This window comes from Nuphar pumila, chromosome 3 (assembly GCF_984573655.1).
Source record: "Nuphar pumila chromosome 3, dmNupPumi1.hap1.1, whole genome shotgun sequence".
Classification (NCBI taxonomy): domain Eukaryota; kingdom Viridiplantae; phylum Streptophyta; class Magnoliopsida; order Nymphaeales; family Nymphaeaceae; genus Nuphar; species Nuphar pumila.
The window spans coordinates 147,571,407-147,593,616 of NC_143251.1; the positions used below are offsets into that span (position 1 = coordinate 147,571,407).

At 39.5% G+C, this 22,210-nt stretch overlaps 1 protein-coding gene across 4 annotated transcripts in view; it reads right to left on the reverse strand.

The window, feature by feature from the left end:
* TGH (SWAP (Suppressor-of-White-APricot)/surp domain-containing protein) overlaps positions 1–22,210 on the reverse strand; it is a 114,121-nt gene that overhangs the window by 32,067 nt on the left and 59,844 nt on the right. For all 4 annotated transcript variants that reach the window (XM_090000519.1, XM_090000520.1, XM_090000517.1 and 1 more), the window contains 7 exons: positions 17,689–17,764; positions 17,378–17,464; positions 17,177–17,254; positions 15,541–15,685; positions 14,914–15,400; positions 14,501–14,791; positions 14,286–14,405 (listed from right to left, as the gene is read on the reverse strand). In XM_090000519.1, coding sequence (XP_089856645.1) covers positions 14,286–14,405; positions 14,501–14,791; positions 14,914–15,400; positions 15,541–15,685; positions 17,177–17,254; positions 17,378–17,464; positions 17,689–17,764 — 1,284 coding nt within the window. The remainder of the gene's footprint in view (positions 1–14,285; positions 14,406–14,500; positions 14,792–14,913; positions 15,401–15,540; positions 15,686–17,176; positions 17,255–17,377; positions 17,465–17,688; positions 17,765–22,210) is intronic.

Sequence of the window (22,210 nt, forward strand, 5' to 3'; positions counted from 1 at the left end):
CTTAAATTAAAAGACATAAAATGTAAAGACAGGAATTAAAAGTCTGAGCACATATAGCGCGGTGGCAACAAAAAAGGAAAGTGCAAGAAAAGTAAAGATGACAAGGATAGTGAAACCGCGTCCTTGAGTTAAAAGACATATATATATATATTTTATACATATACGTATATCATCTTCCTCTTTCATTTTTAATTACCTTTCCTTATTGTCCCTTTACGCAAGAATCCTCTACCTTGAGAGGTTGCGGGTCCTCATATGCTTGCGGCGTAGGTAAGCATGGGTTCAAGCTACGGAGAGTGAGCCGACTCCATCGTGCAACCTGCGAGTGTAAGAGCGTCAGTATGACATGGTAAAAAACAAGCAGGTCCGGTGAGACTCGTAATGGTCGCTGAACCGGACCCCGATACGTGGCTAGGTAGGGACCTCAACACCCTGTAGACAAGCAGCAAAAGCAGGGAGCCCTCGGCTCCCAGTCTGCTGAAACAGCAAAGGCTCTCTTGTAAGAGCCTTGCTGGCAGAAGATGGCAGGTAGGGGTAGAGGCAGGGAGCCTTGCTCCCTGAATGCCCGAACAACAGAGAGGGGGGTAAGTGGCTTGACCCCTTGCCAGCCCTGCGGAAGAGCACAGAGGCAGGGGCTCCGCCCCTTGACTGCTAGAAAGGAGCAGAGACAGGGGTCGGGCCCCTGTCTGCCCGACAAAAGCAAAGAGAGGAGGGGAACGGGGAGGGCTCGACCACTCCCCGCCAACCAGATCGCAAGGGGGCTCAGCCTCTCCCCTGCAACAGAGGGAACAGGTGCTGAAACAGGGAGACGGGGGGATTGAGCCACCAATGCTCCACGGATGATCGAGGAGGTGGCAGGGGCCGACTTAGTCCCTGCCAACCTACGCAGTCAAACAGGGAGGCGACAGGGCTAGGCTCAACCCTGTCGACTCACCCGAAAAGCCCAAGGTGGTGGCAGGGGCTTGGCCCCTACCGACCGACCAGAACTTACGGAGACGGTAGGGGCTGGCCCCTGCCAATACATTCGAACACAGGGAGGTGGCAGGGGCTCGGCCCCTTCCCACCCAACGAGAAAAAAAAAGGGAGACAACGACAGGGCTCGACCCCTGCCGTCGTTCTCGAACTCAGGGAGGTGGCAAGGGCTCAACCCTTGCCAACCTACCAAGAAGAAGAAAAAGGGAGGTGGTAGGGACTCGACCCTTGTCGACCTGCCTAAACAAGAGGCAGGCAGAGGGCCCTTGCCACCCTAACGACCAAGGCATAAGGGTCACCCAGGATGTAACGACCCCAACTCATACCCCGTAAAAATGCGATTTTTTTTTTTAAAACTATTGCGGAAATCTTCCTAGAGACCCGGGGCCTCTAGATTTTCATTCCCAATTGGATAACCAAACACACCACAATAGAGCTTATACTTATCATCCATACCAAACCAAACCATTATTCATTTATTTGAAAGAAAGAATGTTTAAGCAATAATTGCAAGACACATCAAAGTTATTTAAATGACATAAAAGTAAATAACGAAAAATTGAGTCACATTGTCCCTTTGTGAACCGTTCGACAAGAATGTGACACTCGTAACTGTTCCAGAAACCAGTCGCTTCACTGATCAAAACCATAGAAGTAAGGTGTGAGAAGCGAAATCCTGAGCACGATTACTTCTAATGAAACAAGTGAGCATAACAAATACAATTAGGTTTCATGCAATCATTTAGAGGAAAGCAATTATGACAACTTCATAATTTCAATTAAGCATCCATGCAACAGAGAATAATTTCTAAGCATGAAGAATCATTAAGCAATAGCATGGATCACAATTTAAATAAGCAGGACATTTAGCATGCATTAGAAATTAAACTTCATGCATTCACCATCATGTAACGATTAAGGGAACAGGTAAAATATGTATGTTTTAATGCTCACCAGGAATATACATAATTTATGTGCAATGCATGAATATTTCATTATCTTTTATTAAAGTTTCTATTTCCATATGCATGCCCTATTAAATGCATACAATTTAAGTTCTTCTTTTTAATTATCGTTGTCCGCGGATACACAAACGGGTAAAATCCCCGAGGTCAAGTTAGGTTCTCAGGGTAGCTTAGCACACAAGTTGTAATTTATTTACTAGGTCTCAAGCTTAGCCATCAACCAAATCACCTTCGAAACATTACACCTCCACATCTAATGTCAAGGACACAAGGGACACCCCACGCCCACAAGTGTCACTTCTTTGGTACCACAACAATAGTTGTGTCGAACACACCACCCCCAAGTCAAATGGTGGACTCTCCCTAAAACTGTGGTCAAGAGAAAGAACCTCAATATCGGGTTCAGGGGACAAAATAAAGCCCACGGAGTTTTTGTATCCTGACAGTCTCCCAAAGACCGAATCTCTAGGATCTCCATTCTCCAGAAGGGAGATCCCAGAACGTATATTACACTGTTTTTAATTATTATCTCTTATTAAAAGCCAATTATTGAGGTTTGTAATTCAGTATGCAAAAGTAAAGGCAAAATCTCGCATCCATTCCTGCGAGAACCATCACGAGATTCCCGTCCGTGAGGACAACCAGAACAATGCAATATAGTGCAATAAAAATAAATATGATTTTTATGATGCATTTAAACAATTAAAGAAAGATCAAACCAAAGCTCAAGGCTCTCCAGGCCTGTGATGATTCATTTAGACCATCGATGCATCATACGCAAAAACCATAACTTGCAATGTATGCAATGATGTCAACATGCTTCGAAATGCATATTTATATGTCAATTTAACCTTGTGCATATGTAACATTCATATGCATGTGTTCGCCATTCATGTGCATGTACCTTTACGAAATTATTCCACATGCATGCATTCACTTATGAATCATCTCAATTGGGACAAGTGAACAACTCATGCATTTATGTACATCTGAAACACACAACAATGCATGTATGCACATGCATTTGAAACAAACTTCATATAGTATGATGCTTAAGCACATCAACATCGAGTCAAAGCATATACATAATTCCAAATCTTGACCTGTCTCAGGAACCAAAATACATGCACACCACACATTCTGTAAATTTATATGCACATTCAGAAATGCAAACATGTATCATGTGTATGCCATAGAAATATTCATAAGCATGCCATTGATTTGATTCGCATATTCATGTCAAATGCATGATTTCATTTAGTATTTGTATGCATGCTTTCCTGCAATACCCACTGAAAATAACTATGTGAACACTCATGTAACCATTCACATGTAGACACACTTCAATACCAGGTAGACTTATGCATAAGAAAACAGCCAGGTATTAACATTTTTAACTCAGCATAATATGTGGTTTACATGAATAAGACACATTCACATCCCTGGTTTACAACTTGCCTTTAAGCTATGTCACATGGGTGCGGGTGCGGGTGCGGGGATTTGGCACTTCCAAAAAACCCAAGTGCGGGGGTGCGGCAGGGGCAAAAATGTAAAAAAAAAATTATATATATATATATATATATATATATATATGATTTTGAAGTTTTAACAGTTTAACATTTAACAGTAAACATTGTCATAAACTCATAATATGATTCATCATGCATGCAATATATCAACCTAAATATCAAATTATCAATCAAATAAGTAAAGCAATTACATAAATCGACCTAAATATCAATCAAATAAGTATTGCATAAAAGAACTAAATTACATACCAAAGTATATCCTGATGAAGTAATTGATGCTAATAATTTTCTTCTTCATCATCAAATGCATCATTAGAAGGAATACTGGGCTCAGCTAAATCCATGTTTGTTACGTTGAATTCATGTTCTCCCTCGAAGTCACACTCTTCTGGGTTTACATCCCAAAATTTGGATGTTCCTTGTCTGCATTATAAACCCAATTTGAAAATGATAAATACAATACAAGTATATTTAAATGAAAACTAAGAAATAATCAAATAACTAAAAGAGCAAATTAGTATCTGTATTCATCATTACTTCGCGAAAGTAATCAAAGATTTGAATGAACATATACTAAATCCTCTGCACGCTTGCTGGTGAGTTTGTTTCTCTTCATGTTGTGGATTTGAAAATATGTGCTCCAATTTCATTCACAACAAGATGAACTAGCAGGCTGCGATAGCAATCTTAATGCAAGACATTGCAGAAGAGGTGTTTCTGATCCAAATGTTGACCACCATGTGATAGGATCTATATTATCTTCTTCTCTCGCGAATAATGCTGGTGCATATAATCTCGAAGATGAAAATTTTCCAAACTCTTGTGTGACTTGATGTAGAAGATATGCTTCTGGAAAAAGTCTTGTCATACACATATTTCTATGTCTTGATAGCTCTGGGTCTAAATTTGCAGGGACACGACAAATACCACCAGCAAGCCACTTATTTGCATAATATTTTGGATTAAGAGAATGTGTCATGCAATGCAAATGAGTGTTGCTCTTATCCCATCTTCTGACTAAAATTGAATGAATATGATTAAAAAAATCTGAATCATCCAATGCAGGATTTTTTCCTTCATGCATGAAAATTATAGTTTGTATTTTTTCAATCATATTATCCCACATTTCATAAACTCTGTGAAGCATGGGCTCATCCTTATCAACTTCTCTTAACATTTTCCAAATAGGTTGCGTAAATTGAAGGAAGTATACCACTCTGTCCCAAAACTCATCATCAAGAATGAATTTCTTAATTTCTTGAGCCTTCATATCATCATCAACACGATAGAATGACCAATTTTCATCAGTCACCATGTTAATCAAAGCATTCTTCACTCTTTTAATCCTCTTCATCATCACAATGATGGACGCAAAACGTGTTTCAGCGACCTTCAACAATTTCAAATCAGAATGCCTATTAAATATAGCATTAGCACGATGGTGGTTAACAACAAAATTCTTAATGCTTTTGACATTTCTTTCTAAATCTTCAATCCATGAACATAAAGCATATGCTTGTGAATTTTCTTCTTCTTTGGGGTTGCATATGCTCTTTAGGGCTAGATTTAAGTTGTGTGCTACACAGGGAGTCCAAAAAATATGAGGGTACTCACTCTCCAAACTCAACGCTGCACTTTTACAAACTGGAGCGTTGTCTGTAATAATTTGTACCACTTTCTGATCACCCACTTCTTTTATCACTTCTATAAACAATCCCTTCAAATACTCTGCATTTTTATATTCCCCAGATGCATCAACTGCTTTCAAGAATATTGGGCCACTAAGCGAACAAGCAATAAAATTGATTAATGGACGCCTTTGAATATCTGTCCATCCATCAGACACAATGGAAACTCCATTTTGCTCCCATGAATATTTTTTAATTTCTAGCAACCTCTCCACATTTGCCCTCTCTTCTCCAAGAAGTGTGGTTCGTATTTTTTCTGAACTTGGAGGCACATAACCACTCAAATTACAATTTGCCAAGGATGTTACTAAATCCTTCCAATAAGGATTTCTAGCCGCATTAAATGGGAGTGAACCAGAATAAAAATACCTCTCAACTTTTCTATCCAATTCTTCTCTTCCATATGTATTGAATGCTGCTTGTATCGTTCCTCTACCTCCTACATTGACTTTTCTTTTTTTTTCAGCATCTTCTTGGTGGCTTGCAAATGGCACATTGACTGCAGAAGAATCGGCCATTGCCTTTCTCTTCTCATATTCTTCTTGTATTTTCTTGTATTGTCTTCGCATTGCCTCATCAACTTTTCTGCAAGCTGAAATGCCATGTCCTGGTATCTTCAACAAATGAGCCTTCACTCTTGTGTAAGACCCAACAAAATCTCTTTCGCAGAGCTTGCATCGAAATCTCTTGTTTCCACCACCTCCTTCTCCAGTTTTTGCGAGTTTATCTACATGTACCCATAGTGGCCTCACATCATCAATCCCACTACAACTATCAGCAAAACTAGCAGCAGAACTCGCATGTTGGGATGAGGATGACGCAAGTCCTTTCCATTTGTCCGTCATTTTTATCCTGAAAACACAAAAAAAAATACATTGCAATTTTCAAATCAATTCGAAAACACAGGGAGAAGGGGGGGCTCAGCCCCTCCCCTGCCAACCCAACAAGAGAGCGAGGGGGCTCGGCCCTAATCCTCCTTTTCATCGGGGAAAAAAAAAATTTTTTACGCCCAAATCGTGGACAAAAATGACCCTGGGTGCGTTGACCGCACCCAGGGTCGTGTTGAGCGCACCCGGTGCCGCACCCGCATCGTGTCGACGCGGGTGCAGCATATGTTTTGCCGAGTCCCTGTGACATAGGACACAGGTGGTTGCCTGTATTATGGTAAGATGGGCCACTATATTCGTGAGTGCCGCAAAAAGGAGGCCGACAACCTCAGGCGGAAGGGCGGTGTGCCCTAGCTCCCTCGACCACCTCAGCAGCAGCGACAACAACAACAACAATTGTAGTCTAGAGGACAGAAGAAGGCACCAGGGCGAGTTTACGCCGCCACGGTCGAGCAATTGACAAAAGGGGAGCTCGTGCAAGGTACAACCATGGTTGCTAACCAAGCAGCCTTCGTACTTTTTTATTGTGGTGTCACGCATTCATTTATTTATGTAAAATTTTGTTGAATAACTGCATTTACCTGTAAAAAACATGAGCAATGCCCTAGACATGTACAACTGATTCGAAAAAACACGATTTGTGCTACCTACGTACCAGATTTGGACGTAGTCCTCGCAAACCGGCATTTGCCAACCTGTGTCATCCTGCTTGATATAACGAAATTTGATGTTATCTTAGGCATGGATTGGTTGCAAAGATATCACGCCAAGGTCTTTAGACGAGATAGCAAAATTGTTTTGTTTCCACCAGGTTTTCTGAAAGTGAAATTCAGGGTTCCCAAAGCCTGTCCGTGCGAGCCGGTTGATCTCATCGCTGAAGGCGCAGGACTACTTGCGTAAGGGATGCACTGCCTTCCTGGTTAGTGTCGTCCAATCTGATTTGAGGCCTATTCATATCAAAGATCTAGATGTGGTTTGTGATTTTCCGAATGTGTTCGGGGAAGAGTTGTCGAGACTCCCCCCGCCTCGTGAGGTAGAATTCAACATTGAATTACTATTGGGCATCGCACCGATCTCAAAAGCACCATACCGAATGGCGTCAGTCAAGCTCAAGGAGCTCAAAAAGCAATTACAGGAACTGTTGGATCAAAGATTTATTCGTCTTAGTGTTTCACCCTGAGGAGATCCTGTTTTGTTCGTGAAAAAGAAAGACGGATCATTGTAGTTGTGCATCGACTATTGAATGCTCAACCAGGCCATAATAAAGAATAAGTACCCGTTCTCGCTCATCGAGGATCTGTTCGACCAGTTGCAGAAGGCCAAAATCTTTTCGAAGATCGACCTTTGATCTAGGTACCATCAACTCAGGATTAAGGGAGATATCTCCAAGACGGCCTTTCAGACCTGATATGGAATTATGAGTTTACCGTCATGCCCTTCGGACTCACCAACGCCCCTGCAGCGTTCATGGACCTAATAAATAGGGTGTTCAAGCCATATTTGGACATCTTCGTGATCGTGTTCATTGATAACATCCTGGTATATTCAAAAAGTCGGGAGCAACATCGTGAACACTTGAGCATCGTCTTAGAAACCTTGCGAAATGAACGCTTTTTCGCCAAGTTTTCCAAATGCGAGTTTTGGCTCGAGGAGGTTATGTTTTTGGGACACGTTATTTCCAACGAAGGAGTGTTTGTGGATCTTGCAAAGGTAGAGGTTGTACTGAATTGGCAGCAACCGAGGAACGTTCATGACATCAGGAGTTTTCTTAGACTAGCTAGATATTAACGAAGGTTTATCTAGGACTTTTCCAAGATCGCTCTACCTATGACTAAGTTGTTGAAGAAAAATGCCAAGTTCGTATGGGACGATAAGTGTGAGGGTAGTCTCCAAATGCTGAAGGAGCAACTTACCACTACTATTTTGGCCTTACCTTCAGGTCAAGGCGGGTTCGTGATCTACACCGACGCCTCAGGGTCAGGCTTAAGTGGTGTACTAATGCAGAACGAAAAAGTAATTGCGTAAGACTCGCATTAACTCAAGATTCATGAAAAGAATTATCCAACTCATGATTTGGAGTTAGCTGCGGTAGTTTTCGCGTTGAAGATAATGGCGACATTACTTATACGGAGAACAATTCTAGGCCTTTACAGATCATAAGAGTCTCAAGTACCTATTCTCTCAAAAATAGTAGAACATGAAGCAGCGACGTTGGCTAGAATTCGTCAAAGATTACGACTTCACCCTCTCCTACCACTCAGAAAAGGCGAGCCTAATGGTTGATGCCTTCAGTTGCAAGACGTCGACACTTTTTTGTCAACTTGTTATCCACGGGATGGAAGATGATAGAAGATCTAATTTCCTTAAACCGTTCACCCCATTGCAAGGTTCGATCAATTTGTCGAACCTGGTAGTTCAACCTGAGCTGCTTGCCAGAATCGTGGCAGGGCAAAAAGTCGATGTGTGCTACGAAAAGTTGAAAGCTCAAGCACAGCAAGGTGATACTTCCTTTGGCTAAAGGATCACATTTGGGTCCCAGATGACCCTGTTTTGAGAGACGAAATTCTAGCAGAGGCTCATAAGTCCAGATACACTATCCACCCTTGAGGCACGAAAATGTTCAAGGACCTACAACGGAGATATTAGTGGAGCGGAATGAAGCGAGACGTGTCTGAGTATGTCTCGAAGTGTTTGACCTGCCAGCATATTAAGATCGAGCACTAGAAGCGCGACGGAGTAATGCAATAGATGAAAAACCCATAATAAAAGTGGGAGGACATCACTATGAACTTCATTGTTGGTCTGCCAAGGACACGGAGGAAGCATGATGTGATTTGGGTGATCGTTGATAGACTCACTAAATCGGCTCATTTCCTGCCTATTCGTCTCAGTCAGTCACTGGACAGTTTGGCAGACCTCTATGTCAGAGAGATCGTGAGACTACCTGGTGTTTCGGTCTCTATTATTTCTAATCCCGATCCGAGATTCACCTCGAGGTTCTGGGGGAAGCTTCAGTTAGCTTTGGGCACAAAGTTAAAGTTCAATATTGTCTTTTACCCTCAGACTGACAAGCAGTCTGAACGCACCATTCAGACCTTGGAGGACATGTTGCGGGCTTGAATAATGGACTGGAAGGGAGAATGGGATTCTCATACCAGTCTGGCGAAATTCGTGTATAATAATAGCTACCACGCTAGCATTGGGATGGCCCCTTACGAGGCGTTGTACGGGAGACCTTATTGATTATGTGTCTACTGGGACGAGGTCGGCATACGAAAACTGGATTCACTGATAGTGCTTCAGCACTATACTCGGCAAGTACAATTGATTTGGGAGCGACTCCGCACTGCTCAGAGTCGGCAAAAGAGTTACAGCGATCGACGTCGTCGAGAACTCACATTCTCGACTGGAGATATGGTTTTTGTCAAGGTATCTCCAACGAAGAGCGTTTTTCGATTCGAAAAAAAGGGGAAGCTGAGAACTAGATTTGTTAGACCGTTCGAGATTTTGGACCAGATCGATGAGACGACTTGTACTTTGGACGATGAATTCAATAAAAATTTCATGAACGAAATTATTTTAAGGGTAGGATGTAAGGCTCGTGCATCGAACCCTGGTCAGATCTGGATCCATACCCGAGAACCTCACCCGCGCACCCCCCTGTGCATATTTAAAGCACGCAGGGGGCGAGGGTTTCTCATTCGAGAAACCCTCTTTCGGTCTTTCCCCCCTGCTCTCTTCACCCAACTCGCTCTCGTCCCCTCTCTCCTTCGTCCTCTTCAGTTCGCCAGAGCCCCACGCCGACAATCCCACCCCTCATCCGACCACCCTTTCCGGCGAGCACCTCCCCCGCTTGCCTTCCCCTCTCCCCTGTGTCACTTGCTCGCTGCGGACACTGGCGACCCCATCACTATGTCGCTCGCCATCTCCCTCAATCACCTGCTCATGTTCCGGCAACCGATGCCGACAAACCCCTGAGCCCTCTCTTGTTTTATCGGCCACATGGTGTCATCAGCCCCAATGCTATCCCTTTGTTTCGTCAACGACGACCCTCCCCGCCCCCTTTCACCTTGCGGGTAACGTCTCTCTCTTAGTCTCTCATCTTCTGTTTTTTCGGCCGGCAGTCAGGGGTGACGCCCTTGTCGCCTATTTGCTTCCGGCAGGCAAGGGCGAAGCCCCGTTGTGCTTGCAGGAGGGGGCGGGTGAAGCCTGGTGGCTGACCCCACCCCGCCCCCTTTATGTTTCAAGTAGGGGCCTAGCGAGCTCACTCGTCCGAGGGAGCTCAGTCCCCTCCTTCTCCCTGTTCGGCACATATTGATTCGGGGTCAGGTTTTGCCTATGGTGACCCTAGTGCAACCCTATCCTATTCGGGGTTTCGACCCCCTTCTTGTTTCCGAGCATCTGTATAAGTATTCACCTGGTTGGTATTTTGCAGCTCGTGGAACAGATCCCACTCACGCCCTGAGGCTCGAGTCCTTCGTCACTTACACTCGAAGGCATTCGCAACCACGAGACTCCCCAAGATAGGGGAAAATTACGCAAAAAGGACAATGGACGAATTAAAATTAAGCAACTAAAACTAAAATGACAAATATATATATATACGCTTTTAACTCAAGGACGCGGTTTCGCGATCGTTATCTCTTTCCTTTCTATCATTTACTGTTTTATATCTTTACTTTGCCACCGCACTTTAGTGCACAGGCTTTTGCTTTCGCATTTATTGTTCATGTCTTTACTTTGTCGCCGCGCTTTAGCCACAGGCTATGTCACATGGGTGCGGGTGTGGCGCAATTTCAAAATTTTTTGGACACGGCTATGTCACATGGGTGCGGGGACTCGGCTATATATATATATATATATATAAGACTCAGTCAAAGTTGTGCCCATTAGGGGACAGGTGATGAGTTGTGAAGCCTGATTCAGGGTTTTTTTCCTTACAGGATGGGGGGTGTTCCCCAAGAATTTTTTTTTTTAATTCTGTAGCCCAGAAAATTTTTGGTGCATGTCGACGCGAGTGCGTTGACCTTGAAGTCGAGTCCGTGTGACATAGACCACAGGCTTTTGCTTTCGTATTTATTGTTCCTGTCTTTACTTTGCCACCACGCTTTAGTGCACAGGTTTTTGCTTTCGCATTTACTGCTTCTGTCTTTACCTTGTTGTCGCGCTAAGTTCACAGGCTTGCATTTTGATACATGTGATTACATAAATATAACCTTGTAGGGCGCGCAAGAGCATATGCCATTTTCGCTTTTTTTCTAGAAGACGTGAATTTGCGTATGAACACTACAACCTCAAGAAGAGGATTCCTTGCACTGATTTCGGCTTCTCGAGTATGCAATCTTGTAAAGCAAAGAATTGAAAGTGTTGTGAGTTGCGAAATTTGCAACTAGTTTTCCCCAAGTCAGTGCATTTGGGAGAGGTGTTTCAAATCCATGGCGATCTTATATCATGCAAGTTGTATCGCTGCTTCAAAAGACTAAACATGCCAAAATGAGTTATTTACATCATGTCTTTGTGAAACTTTGTGTTGGGTTTTCTTTTGAGAAACTCATACCTCTCTCATTGTAGTCATACTTTTAGACAGGTACGGCATGTTTGTACTACGATGAGTAGGATGAGAACTTTGCAGTAACCTCGAAACGTGCAATAGGCACTTTGTTGAAATCACATAAATGGTGATGATCGCCTTCACAGGCAAGATGCTCGAGTGAGTCTAAAAGACCAGAGCATATAGAATAGGTCGTCAGTTAAGTAAAACCTGACGCACCCAATCGCCTTTTGTTTCTGTCAAGGGAGAGGATAGATTGGTACAAAAACTTTGATAAATAGGTTGTTAACAACCACCCCTCGAGCAAATGACTCGGTGTCCCAAGTCATCGGAGTTAGGGGACGGGACTACCAGAAATTATTTTAGGTGGTAGATCCCATGGACTTTTGCAGTAGGATGCATCTGTTGCCACGAATGCCTTTGGAGAATCCTCTCTTGGTCACCGACCGTCCCCTTAAGAGCAGACTCAACTAGCTATCAGGGGTATCAAAAATACATGATATAATAAATCCCCGGATCAGTCTCAATTGTTTCTACGTTTCACGTTTGTGCGTACCCACAAGCCAATTAATATAGAAACAAAGTTATCTTATTCACAATATTTGTTGATCGAGCCTTTTGTGTTAATTAATTGCTTATCTTGTGTTAGTTAACTGTCTATTTGCTTCCATAATAAATTGCTCATGTTAGAGATAGCTTATTGTCTGCGTGATCAACTGCTCATGCTAATTATAGCTTATTGCTTATTAAAATTACTTATCATGTTAGAATAACATGAATTGCTTAATTTTGTTCTATATTGTATTACTTGTGCACCTACCAGTTTTTATGGGCGCAGATGACGATTAAGTTTATCATACGACTGATGGCGAGATGTGAGATGGCTCGAGATCTCACTCTTTCTATTTACAGTTTGCGTCCTAGTTACCTGTTTTAGTTTTGGGTTTTTGTCTAAGGGGAAACCCTAGTTTTGTATAAACTGAAAGTTTATCTTTAATATTGTCTTACTAAATTGCTTTTGTTGATGATGATGGTTTTTTATGCTAACGCGCCCAAAGTTGTCAACTTGCCTTTCTTTTCAAAAAAATTGTTTCCGCTGATTCTTTAAAATAAAAACTTTGAAAATAAAAGGTTTTCTAGTATTTTCAAAGGTCTACAAGTTTAAAATTTTGGGGCGTTATAGTAAGTTTGAGTGAATGTTAAAATACATTGTATAAGTATATATACACCTGATATACATATATTGTATAAATATATATATATATATAATATCAGGGGTATTTTGGTCATTATGTATATTGTAATAAACACAATCCAATAGGAACTGCATTGTCCATTTTGTTTTTTTATTTCTTTTTGTTTTTTATTTAAACTATTTTTGGACTGCTGGGAAGCAACCAGTCGTTGGACTGCCTCCCTTCTCAGTCCTTTTTGTTGTATGTTATGCTCTATATATAGAGCCTCTTGTAAAGTATTTAAGTATGCTTTTTGAGCATATTTGTATGAATACAAAAAACATTTATTTAACATTGTGTTCTTGTGAAGTTTGTTATCTATTTTGTGAGATGGTATTCGGTCCATTAGAGACTATATTGTGATTGTGCACTTGTGTAGCCCTTTGTTGGCATTGTGATTGTGCACTTCTTGTTTCACTTCAAAGATCCCTCCTAACAAGTTTAGGAATGGACCAAATATTTTTGTAAATCAGACCCTACAATTGTAATATCTATAGTTTTAATTTGATAAGGAAGCATGCTTGATTAGAGATCATCTATAGTTAGACATTTTTAAAAGAGTACAAAAATCAACAGCTTATATTGCACCAAAATTTCTAAATTAAAAATTCACTTTTTTCAATTGTAAGCAAGTTTTATACATGACAAGCAATAATAAAGACATTGCAGGTTCAGATGAAGGATGAAACACCTACAACATTGGAACTAATTGATCCATCTCTAATTTGTGAGAAGGAGCCTCTCTCTCATATAAATAAATAGATATATATAATTGTTTATTTTTATAATCCTCCTAGTATAATACTCTAATAAACCTTGATAAAAAGGAGAGTAAGACAGAAAGAACATGTAATACAAAGGTGAGTACAGAAATTGCTATGGTGGGGCATTTCCTTATAATTAGCTTTACAAATCTCATAAATAGTCATGTAAGAGAAGCCTATTTATCACATTATCACATGATTTCAACTATGTGCATAACAAACAGAAAAATTACATCTCCCTACTACTCATTTTCACTTCCCCTCTCAAACTCGAGATGTTGATACAGGAGCCATCACAAGTTTGGGATCAAGAGTGTGAAACTGATCAGTAGGTTGCGCTTTAATAAAGACGTCAGCAAGCTGATGTATTGGGCAAACATAAGGTAATGAAATAATCCCATCAAGATATTCCCATCCCATATAATGATAATCATCCTCTATGTACTTTATGCACTCGTAAAACCTACCTGTATTCAAGAGTTGTTCCAAAGTACATCAATTTTCAACATTAAAAAACATGTGGAGAAAGTCTATTCACATGTTTCTTAAGAAACCCATCATAATGAAGCTGGAATAAATTTCCAATGTGCAAATTCTACAAAATCCAGGGTCGCTAAAGATAGATTTTGCTGCTGTTGCATGCAATAAAAAACATTGTAAGCATTGAAGTTGCACAAAAGTTCCTTGCTAGTACCTTTCCAATGAATGAATCAGGAATGTCAAACCGCTTGCATAGAATTTGTGAAGGTCGCCATTGATATTCCATCCTCTGGGGATAAATTTTCTTTGATTCCTTCTCTTCAAGGTGAATTTTCTGCTCATTACACAAATTCAAACAGTCACATCTAATCCTGAATGAATTAAAAATGCACGTATACATATGATTAGTAGGGTAATATTTAAACCTACCAAGGCATCTGCTTTGTCTGAAGCACCAGATGTAAAATTCACTGGAAACTCGACTAGTTTCTCATGAGATACAACAGAGGTCTTCATGCTCCATTTTCCTTTTTCCATATTTTCTGCAGCAGCCTCAAAATCCAACCTTTCATAAGCTCGATCAGTCTCTGTCATACTACTAGTTCCTCCTGAATGTGTCGACCGGAGCCCACCTTGGTACTTGTCCTTGAGGAACTGTTCAAATCTTTCTTGTTTTGCAGGATCTTCTTTGAAAGGCTTTGCAGACTGTGCCGCTTCAAGCTACAAGATTGATTTATGTACTGATGTGTCAATTTTCTCAAGACAACAATGGAAGAGAAAAAAGATAAAGACATCTCTACTGAGAATTTAGTCTAGCCAAACGGAAAATAAGAATCGCTCACCATACTTGCAGCTTCTGTAAATGTATCCGAAAGAGCAGAATGAAAATGAACAGTTTCAACAGAAACCGAGGCTGAAGTAGGGTCCCTAAAGCTTCTTTCCAGAGGTTTCTCACCCAATAACTTTCCACGTCTCTCTGCTGCCATATGCCATGAATCTTGACTGGCTTTAGTATCCAAAAAATGACTTGTAGCAGCATGCTTTCTTCTTTCCTCCCAAAGCTTTCTCATGTAAAAGTCATGGCCATTTCCTCCATTAAGAAAACAAAACAATGGTTTATTGCTATACTTTTCCTTAGATATATCTTCAAATGCTTTTCCACACCGTGCAACAAATTTAGCCAGCCCTTCAATCATAATGCGTAAATCACTGTCTTCTGGAGGAGGTACCTCAGGAGGATGAGGCTCTGTCGAGCACATTTCAATCTCCAAAGGACAAGGAAACTTGTGATGAGGTTCAAAGTCAGATGGGATAACAGGAGGCTTCAATCTGATAAGTGACAAGGTAATGATTTATTTAAGGAGGCTTGTGTTTTATTTTTTATAATGAAATAAATTAACTCATTCTGTCGGCTATGAAAGGGTATATTCAAATGGTTTAATTGGAATTGCAACCAGAAATGAGTTTACCTTTCAGGATGATAGTCAGAAACTGATGCAACTCTAAAACCAGGCAGACTACCATATTCTTTCATGCACAGTGGTTGCTGGTTTCCCTGGATCAGTCTTGAAGACTCATCAATTTCTTCATAATGAGTCTCTTCAACATCAAATCCTGGAAGAAATTAATGAGGCAGAGCACAGAATGAACATTCAAATCTATGTATAAAAGAAAATGATTAAGCCAGGGAAACAAGATGTACTGTTAAGATGCTATTTCAACTATTTGCCTCCAAACCATCAAGAAGAGAGAAACAAGACAGAAGAGGAAAGTGAAAGATTCCCAAAGCATGAATTTTATGTGAATGAAATGATTTGCAGTTAAAATAGGAAAAATAAGCTATTCTGCCCCTTCCTAGTCATATTTGCATAGCCTTTAAAACTTTTTTTACTCCTTTTACCTTATTAAAGATAACAACGATATATAGCACCTGTAATAATAATTTTGATCTTCCAAATTTAATATTTTGTTCATAATGATGCTCAATCCAAACAGCAAAACACTGCTTAGTCTATTATGTGCATATGTCATGTCAACAAAGATATGCTAAAGCAAGCGCAAATCTATCATCTACCATTTGTCACCCAACAAGTTTGCACATACAAACCCTCTTTCAATGCCTAGTTTTCTTAGCATCAACAGTGAACTTGAAACCTACATTGACAAGGCGAGAAGAAAAAGAACACGACTGCTAAAAGACGGACCTAAAAACTGGAACTGAAGGTCCTCTTCACATATTACCAGGGAAATTAGGGGCTGGGCTGAATTACAGTTTTGCCATTATAAGGGACCATACTATATCTGAACATGTACAAATTACAGTCATGCCACCATGACAATACAACACCAATCCATTGCAATACCAGCATAATATTAAATGATGAAAATAACCCAAAAGGTGAAACCTCATAAACCTCTCAAATCCAACATAGAAACTACGGAGAGTTTGCCTTTGATCATGATATGCCATGCATAAGGGGGCTTTATCATAATATCTGGAACTTGGATTTTTTTTCCCACAGAAATGATGGTTCCAGCTTCGATCTTCACCTTCTCACAGTTGAAATGCTTATTAAAATTTATATGTTCAAAAGATAGAAAGAAAGATAAAAATGAATCAGAAAAGAGAGATGGATGCAAGATCAAAGGAAAGAGATGGAAAAGGGTTCGAGAAAGATTTTAATGATAAAAAAAATAAAAAGAAAAGAGAATAATAAGGAATTGATTATTTCAGCCTGCACTTGGATCCCACATTGAAGAGAGAGAAGAGAGCGAAAGGAGTTACACAGCAGTTGAAAGAGGTGCCAAAACTTGATAGAATGTCCAGTCACATCAATATCAAGTCAGGCTGGACTATCATTATGCCCTTACCACAAATGGATAACTACACATATACCACATTGTACATATCACAACTACGTGTGAGCATTTAAGAAAAGTCAGTCACACCAATATGACAATGACAACATGCCACATGTAGTACTAGCATAATACAAAACGACAAAAAAATACCTTACACAATGTACTAGCATATTACACTAGTTTCTGGAACATTTCAGTTAAACACAAAAAACAGAAGACACATGAAATGAGAATGATGCTAACCAGAAGCATAAATATCTTCATCTTCTATATCCAGTTCCTCAAGTACTCCAATGCCAATACCAGAAGCCAATCTCCCAGCTGACAAACATAATTAAACACATCAAAAAATATTCCAAAAATATAATGATAACTAGTGGAATATGATAACTTAGAATTACAAGCATCATAAATGCAACAATTCAGCGGATTAAAAGAACTTACAGTTAGAAGAAAAGAGACTATCTCTGGTACAAATGGATTTTCTATTACCAACTTCGCTATGCTTAGACATCTGCAACCTTTTCCTTTCTGAAATGTACAAAGTGTCATTGAGAAGTCAACTTTATTTAACAAACACGTGTATCATAGAATAAAATTATAAGTGATATTTCCTTTTATTTTTAAATGGACTTCAATATCTGATGCATGCACAATTTGCAGAGACAAGTATGCAATGAACTCCAGCAATAAGCAGCATTTTCATCATTAGATGGTAAAAATAAAGAATATGTATTAGTTGGTAGTATACTGACCTTTAAAATCGGGAGCATGCCTAAACGGATCATAACCCAAACCATGTAGGTCCTGCTTAGCATGCAGCAAAAAAAACTGCAAGAAAAATACAGATGTTTAAGGGCAATGGACACTAAAATACAAACTGCAATCAAGAGTTGAAGTTGAAACATGGTGCAATGAATTTGGTATGGAACGGATAACACTAAAGTTATAACAGAAACTACGTACACTATATAAAAGAATAAGAATCATGGACAAAATATCTATGCGAAAAATAATGTAGAAATCAAACTGGAGAAAAAAAAATGAACACGTGTTGGCTGTCAACTTTGTAGACTTTGTTCCACAGGTCTAATCTTTTTGCATACACAAGAACATAGAAGAACCCAAACTGTGGTGACATCATACAAGAATCATCAGAAACATAAAATGGATTTGGATAGAGAGGTTTTAAAGCAGGTATATTGTCTCACCAAATCAAGAACCTAAGGAATTATGACATGTCACAGCTTGAAACATCTGCACCAGCTACTGGATCTCAAGCTTTGGAAGCTAGGGAACAAAGAGAGCCTATGACCCCCGCTGTACATAAGGCAGATGCTGAAGGTCCAGTAATTGCAATGAATGCACAAGCTGGCAGTCTCGGAAAAACTACAGGAGATATAGCAGAAGGGAACATCTGGGATGGTCCACAGCCAAAAAATCATCAAGAAGTCACCAAAGAAGCTGTAAATGTCTGAGGCACTGGGAACCACTGGAACCAGCACTTCTGATGGCAGGTAGAAAAGAGATGATGGCTCATACAAGTATATCCAGCGAATGGCAAGAAAGGGTCTTCTGGCTGGAAGTCCAAATCTAACCATGAGTACTTAGTCTTCTGATAAACATACAAACAACCACCATTTATGGCAAGATCATGGGCATTTTCCTCAAAGTCGTGCAAGAGCCAATACATATGCCCCTCAAGCATGTTGGTCTTATTCATGAATATCTGGTGGTGAAAGAGGGTCTAAACCCAGTTCCAATTAGATCGGTGAAAAATCCACAGAATGCTAATTTTTGTAGCCTCAGAAGGCCTCGCCCATGTAAGGTATACTGTCACTCCCTTTGGTTCGGATGCATCCAATGCCAGTTTTCTAACCATGAGCTAGATAAGATCATAATATATCTAAATGGATATTTTCAAATCACATGCATTTCCAACCTATGTGCAAACGACTTGGACTGCATAGTTGCACAAATTCCAAAAGAGTCAGACCAGGTATATGGTATATGGTTTATGTGCAAATGCATGTGGTGTATGATATATACGGGTGAATATGGGGCCAGGTAACTGTTGGGTTGTTAGGTAACCGACGCGGTAAGAGTCGTGCGCAGCCCAGATCTTGAAGACCAAGCCAGAAAATAGTTAGGCTAGGGTATTGGTTGTAGTCAGTGCCTTATGGGGCCTCCACAAGTCAGGGAAAGAAAAAAAAAGCCCCCAAACTCAAGTCATTAACCTTAACCTTTATGGCCTCAAATCATTAAAAGTAGGGTTGAGTTTTTGTGACACACCATTGCAGATTCTCATATTAATAAGAAGAGAGTACGCAGCCTCTGAACTAAGAAGAATCACTTGGGGCTACAGTTTCCTCCAGAAGTCCTTCCTTGCATCGTCAAGAATTGTTAACTAGAGCTTGGCACAAACTTGAAGAAGGGAACCGCTATGCACGACTTGGGCAAGAGGAGGAAGGGATGATTTAGAAGAAGATCCATTGGTCAAACTAGGTAGAATTGAAGGATTATTTGTCCTTTTCTTTTTGCTATTAGCTTGATGCTTTCTTAAGTTGATGACTATGCTATTATCTTGTTTTGTTAGTTGTTACCATAGTCTCATACTGATATCGGTTGCATCTCGGTGAGGCTATTTCTCGCAATATTATATGTTCGGTGAAAAATCTTGGGAAAATATTGGGGCTTATAAAATATAAAAAATAAGTAAGAAAATATCATGTTTAGACAAAAAATACATAAATAATAAAAGAGATACGCAAAAAATGTAAAAGAAAGAAGAAAAGCATATTTAAAATGTAAAAGAAAGAAGAAAAGCAGTAAAACTAATTGATAATATCATGATAATATCCAGAGAATATCGCGATATTATCAAATTGGTGATATTGTCAAAATATCATGATATTTTACCTATATTATAGTTTGCTGAATTTGCAGTGATAATATCACGATATTTTGAATACATCGCCGATATTTGTGACTATGGTTGTTATGTACTTAACATGTTTTATATTTAGGTTTGCTTGATATTCTTGTTTTAGTGCTTGTACTTTTTTATTCATTTATAATTGTTTCTAATTTTTTTACTAATTTTTTATTTTTATTTTTTCATTTCTTCAATCTTTTTATTCTCTTGGTAGCATATCCTACAACATCGCATGGTATGATAAATCTCGTCAACAGGCTGCAATGAAAGAAAGATGAAAACAAAAGGAAAATCAGTGTAAAAGGTTGAATTCTACAGTTTTATTGAAAAGAGTAACTACTGTAATGAGATATGCGCAAAGACAAAAGGTTCAATAATGAACCGAATAACACAAGCACTTAATGTGCAAATTACACAAACCCACTAGGGGTGAATGCCAAAAGGCAAAAACGAATATTATTAAGGAGAGAAAGTGAGAGATTGTTCACTAATGCATGAATGGTTATTTGAATAGTGAAATTTGTTGTACTTGTATTCCTCTAAAAATGTTGCATGAATTTGATTTACGTTATTCTTGCTTATTTGATTCATTAGAAGAATTCGTACTCAGGATCTATGATTCTGACACCGTATTCATTATGTTTTTCACAGCCTCTGAAGCCCAGTGATGAGACGAGCTACGAGGACTGCGTAACTGCTTTGATATTTTACTTTGAGATAGAGTGGCTCTATTTAGCTTATTTAATATTTATTTGTTTATTGTTCTCAAACTTTAATTACTAATGAATAAAGGTATTTGGTTCGGTTGATAATTAGTGTAAGATCCCTTATGGTTTGGAATCTGTTGTATATGTAAGGCCCTGGGTCTCGGGGATTCTTTCCACAATTGTTTTTAAATATATATATATATATATATATATATATATGTATTTCACTTTTCAATGGGGATGAGTCAGGGTTTTTACACAACAAACCCAAAAAAAGGCACAAAAGATCCATGATTACTAATGGGTTGAAGACATACAATAGTCCTCTAAAAGGACACTGTTTGTACAAACACCATTCACAGAATAGCTCACAAACAGTCAAATAGTTGCTAATGAGTGGCTTTATATGCCTCAAACTTCAAATCAAACACTAAGACAGCACATTTATCTCAAATAGAAGTCCATATTTAAGCTGCTCACACCAGAAACAGACTACAGCCACCTTGTCCCCTTCAAAATCTCCAAAAAACACAGCTTGAAAAGCCAAACCACTACTTCTATTGTGTTTCTATACTGAAAACCAGCTATATGGTACCAAATGCCCAAACCGGAACACCAGAAACTGAAAATCTCCAAATCAGGCCCTGTTTTTCAAAAACAGACCTGAAATAAAGAAAAATTGAAACTCCTACACCGCAGCAAATCAGGTGGGATTTGTTTCGAAAAACCTATTTTTTAGTGATTTTTCAACAGCAAATTAACCCAAAGTGAAAACAACTCACTTCTGCCCATTCATCATCAGCATGGGTGACATCAGCTAAAGCCCTAATGCCAGACCAAGGTTGCCAAACTAGGAAGCGGAAGCGGGAAACGATACGGGAAGCAGAAGCGAGAAGCGAGGCATTTTAAAATTTATAGGATGTGAGAAGTGAAGTATTAATTTTAAAGCGAAATATGAATAAAAAATGAAGCATTATGGTAACTGAATACGAATCGAACAAGAAACAAATAAAAACTAAAATAAAATTGATCATTTTTATAATTCATGATTTTTTCAGTAAGAGTTAATTTTTTGTTAAAATCTAACAATGATGGTTACCGATTCTAGAAAATACATGGGAAGTGAGTGGAAGCGTGAGAGAAAATACATGAAAAACTTGAAAAGAAATGTGAAAAAAGCATATAGAAAGCATATACCATGTGTGTGGGAAGCATAGACCATGTGTGTGGGAAGCATAGAAGAAGCGTGGGGAATCGAGATTCCCATGAAGTTTCGGAAGCGAGCAGTATTGCGTTTCCGATGCCAGACTGGGTATGATTCCCCCTCTAGCCCAAGTTTCAGCTCTCTATCACCCTTCAACCACCCTTGAACTTAGCCCTGGTACCATCTTCAACAGGCTGCTGTGAAAGAAAGATGAATACAAAAGGAAAACCAGAGTGGAGGGCTGAACTCTAGTTTTATTGATAAGAGCATAACTAGATACATGGAAGTCAACCCTCTTTATTAGAGGCTACATAACAAAGATTACAATAAAGACATAAATACCCTTCAAAAAATAAAGAATACCTAAATGGCACACTAACTCAACTATGTTCAATATTATACATGACAAATACAACAATTCCGACTATTGT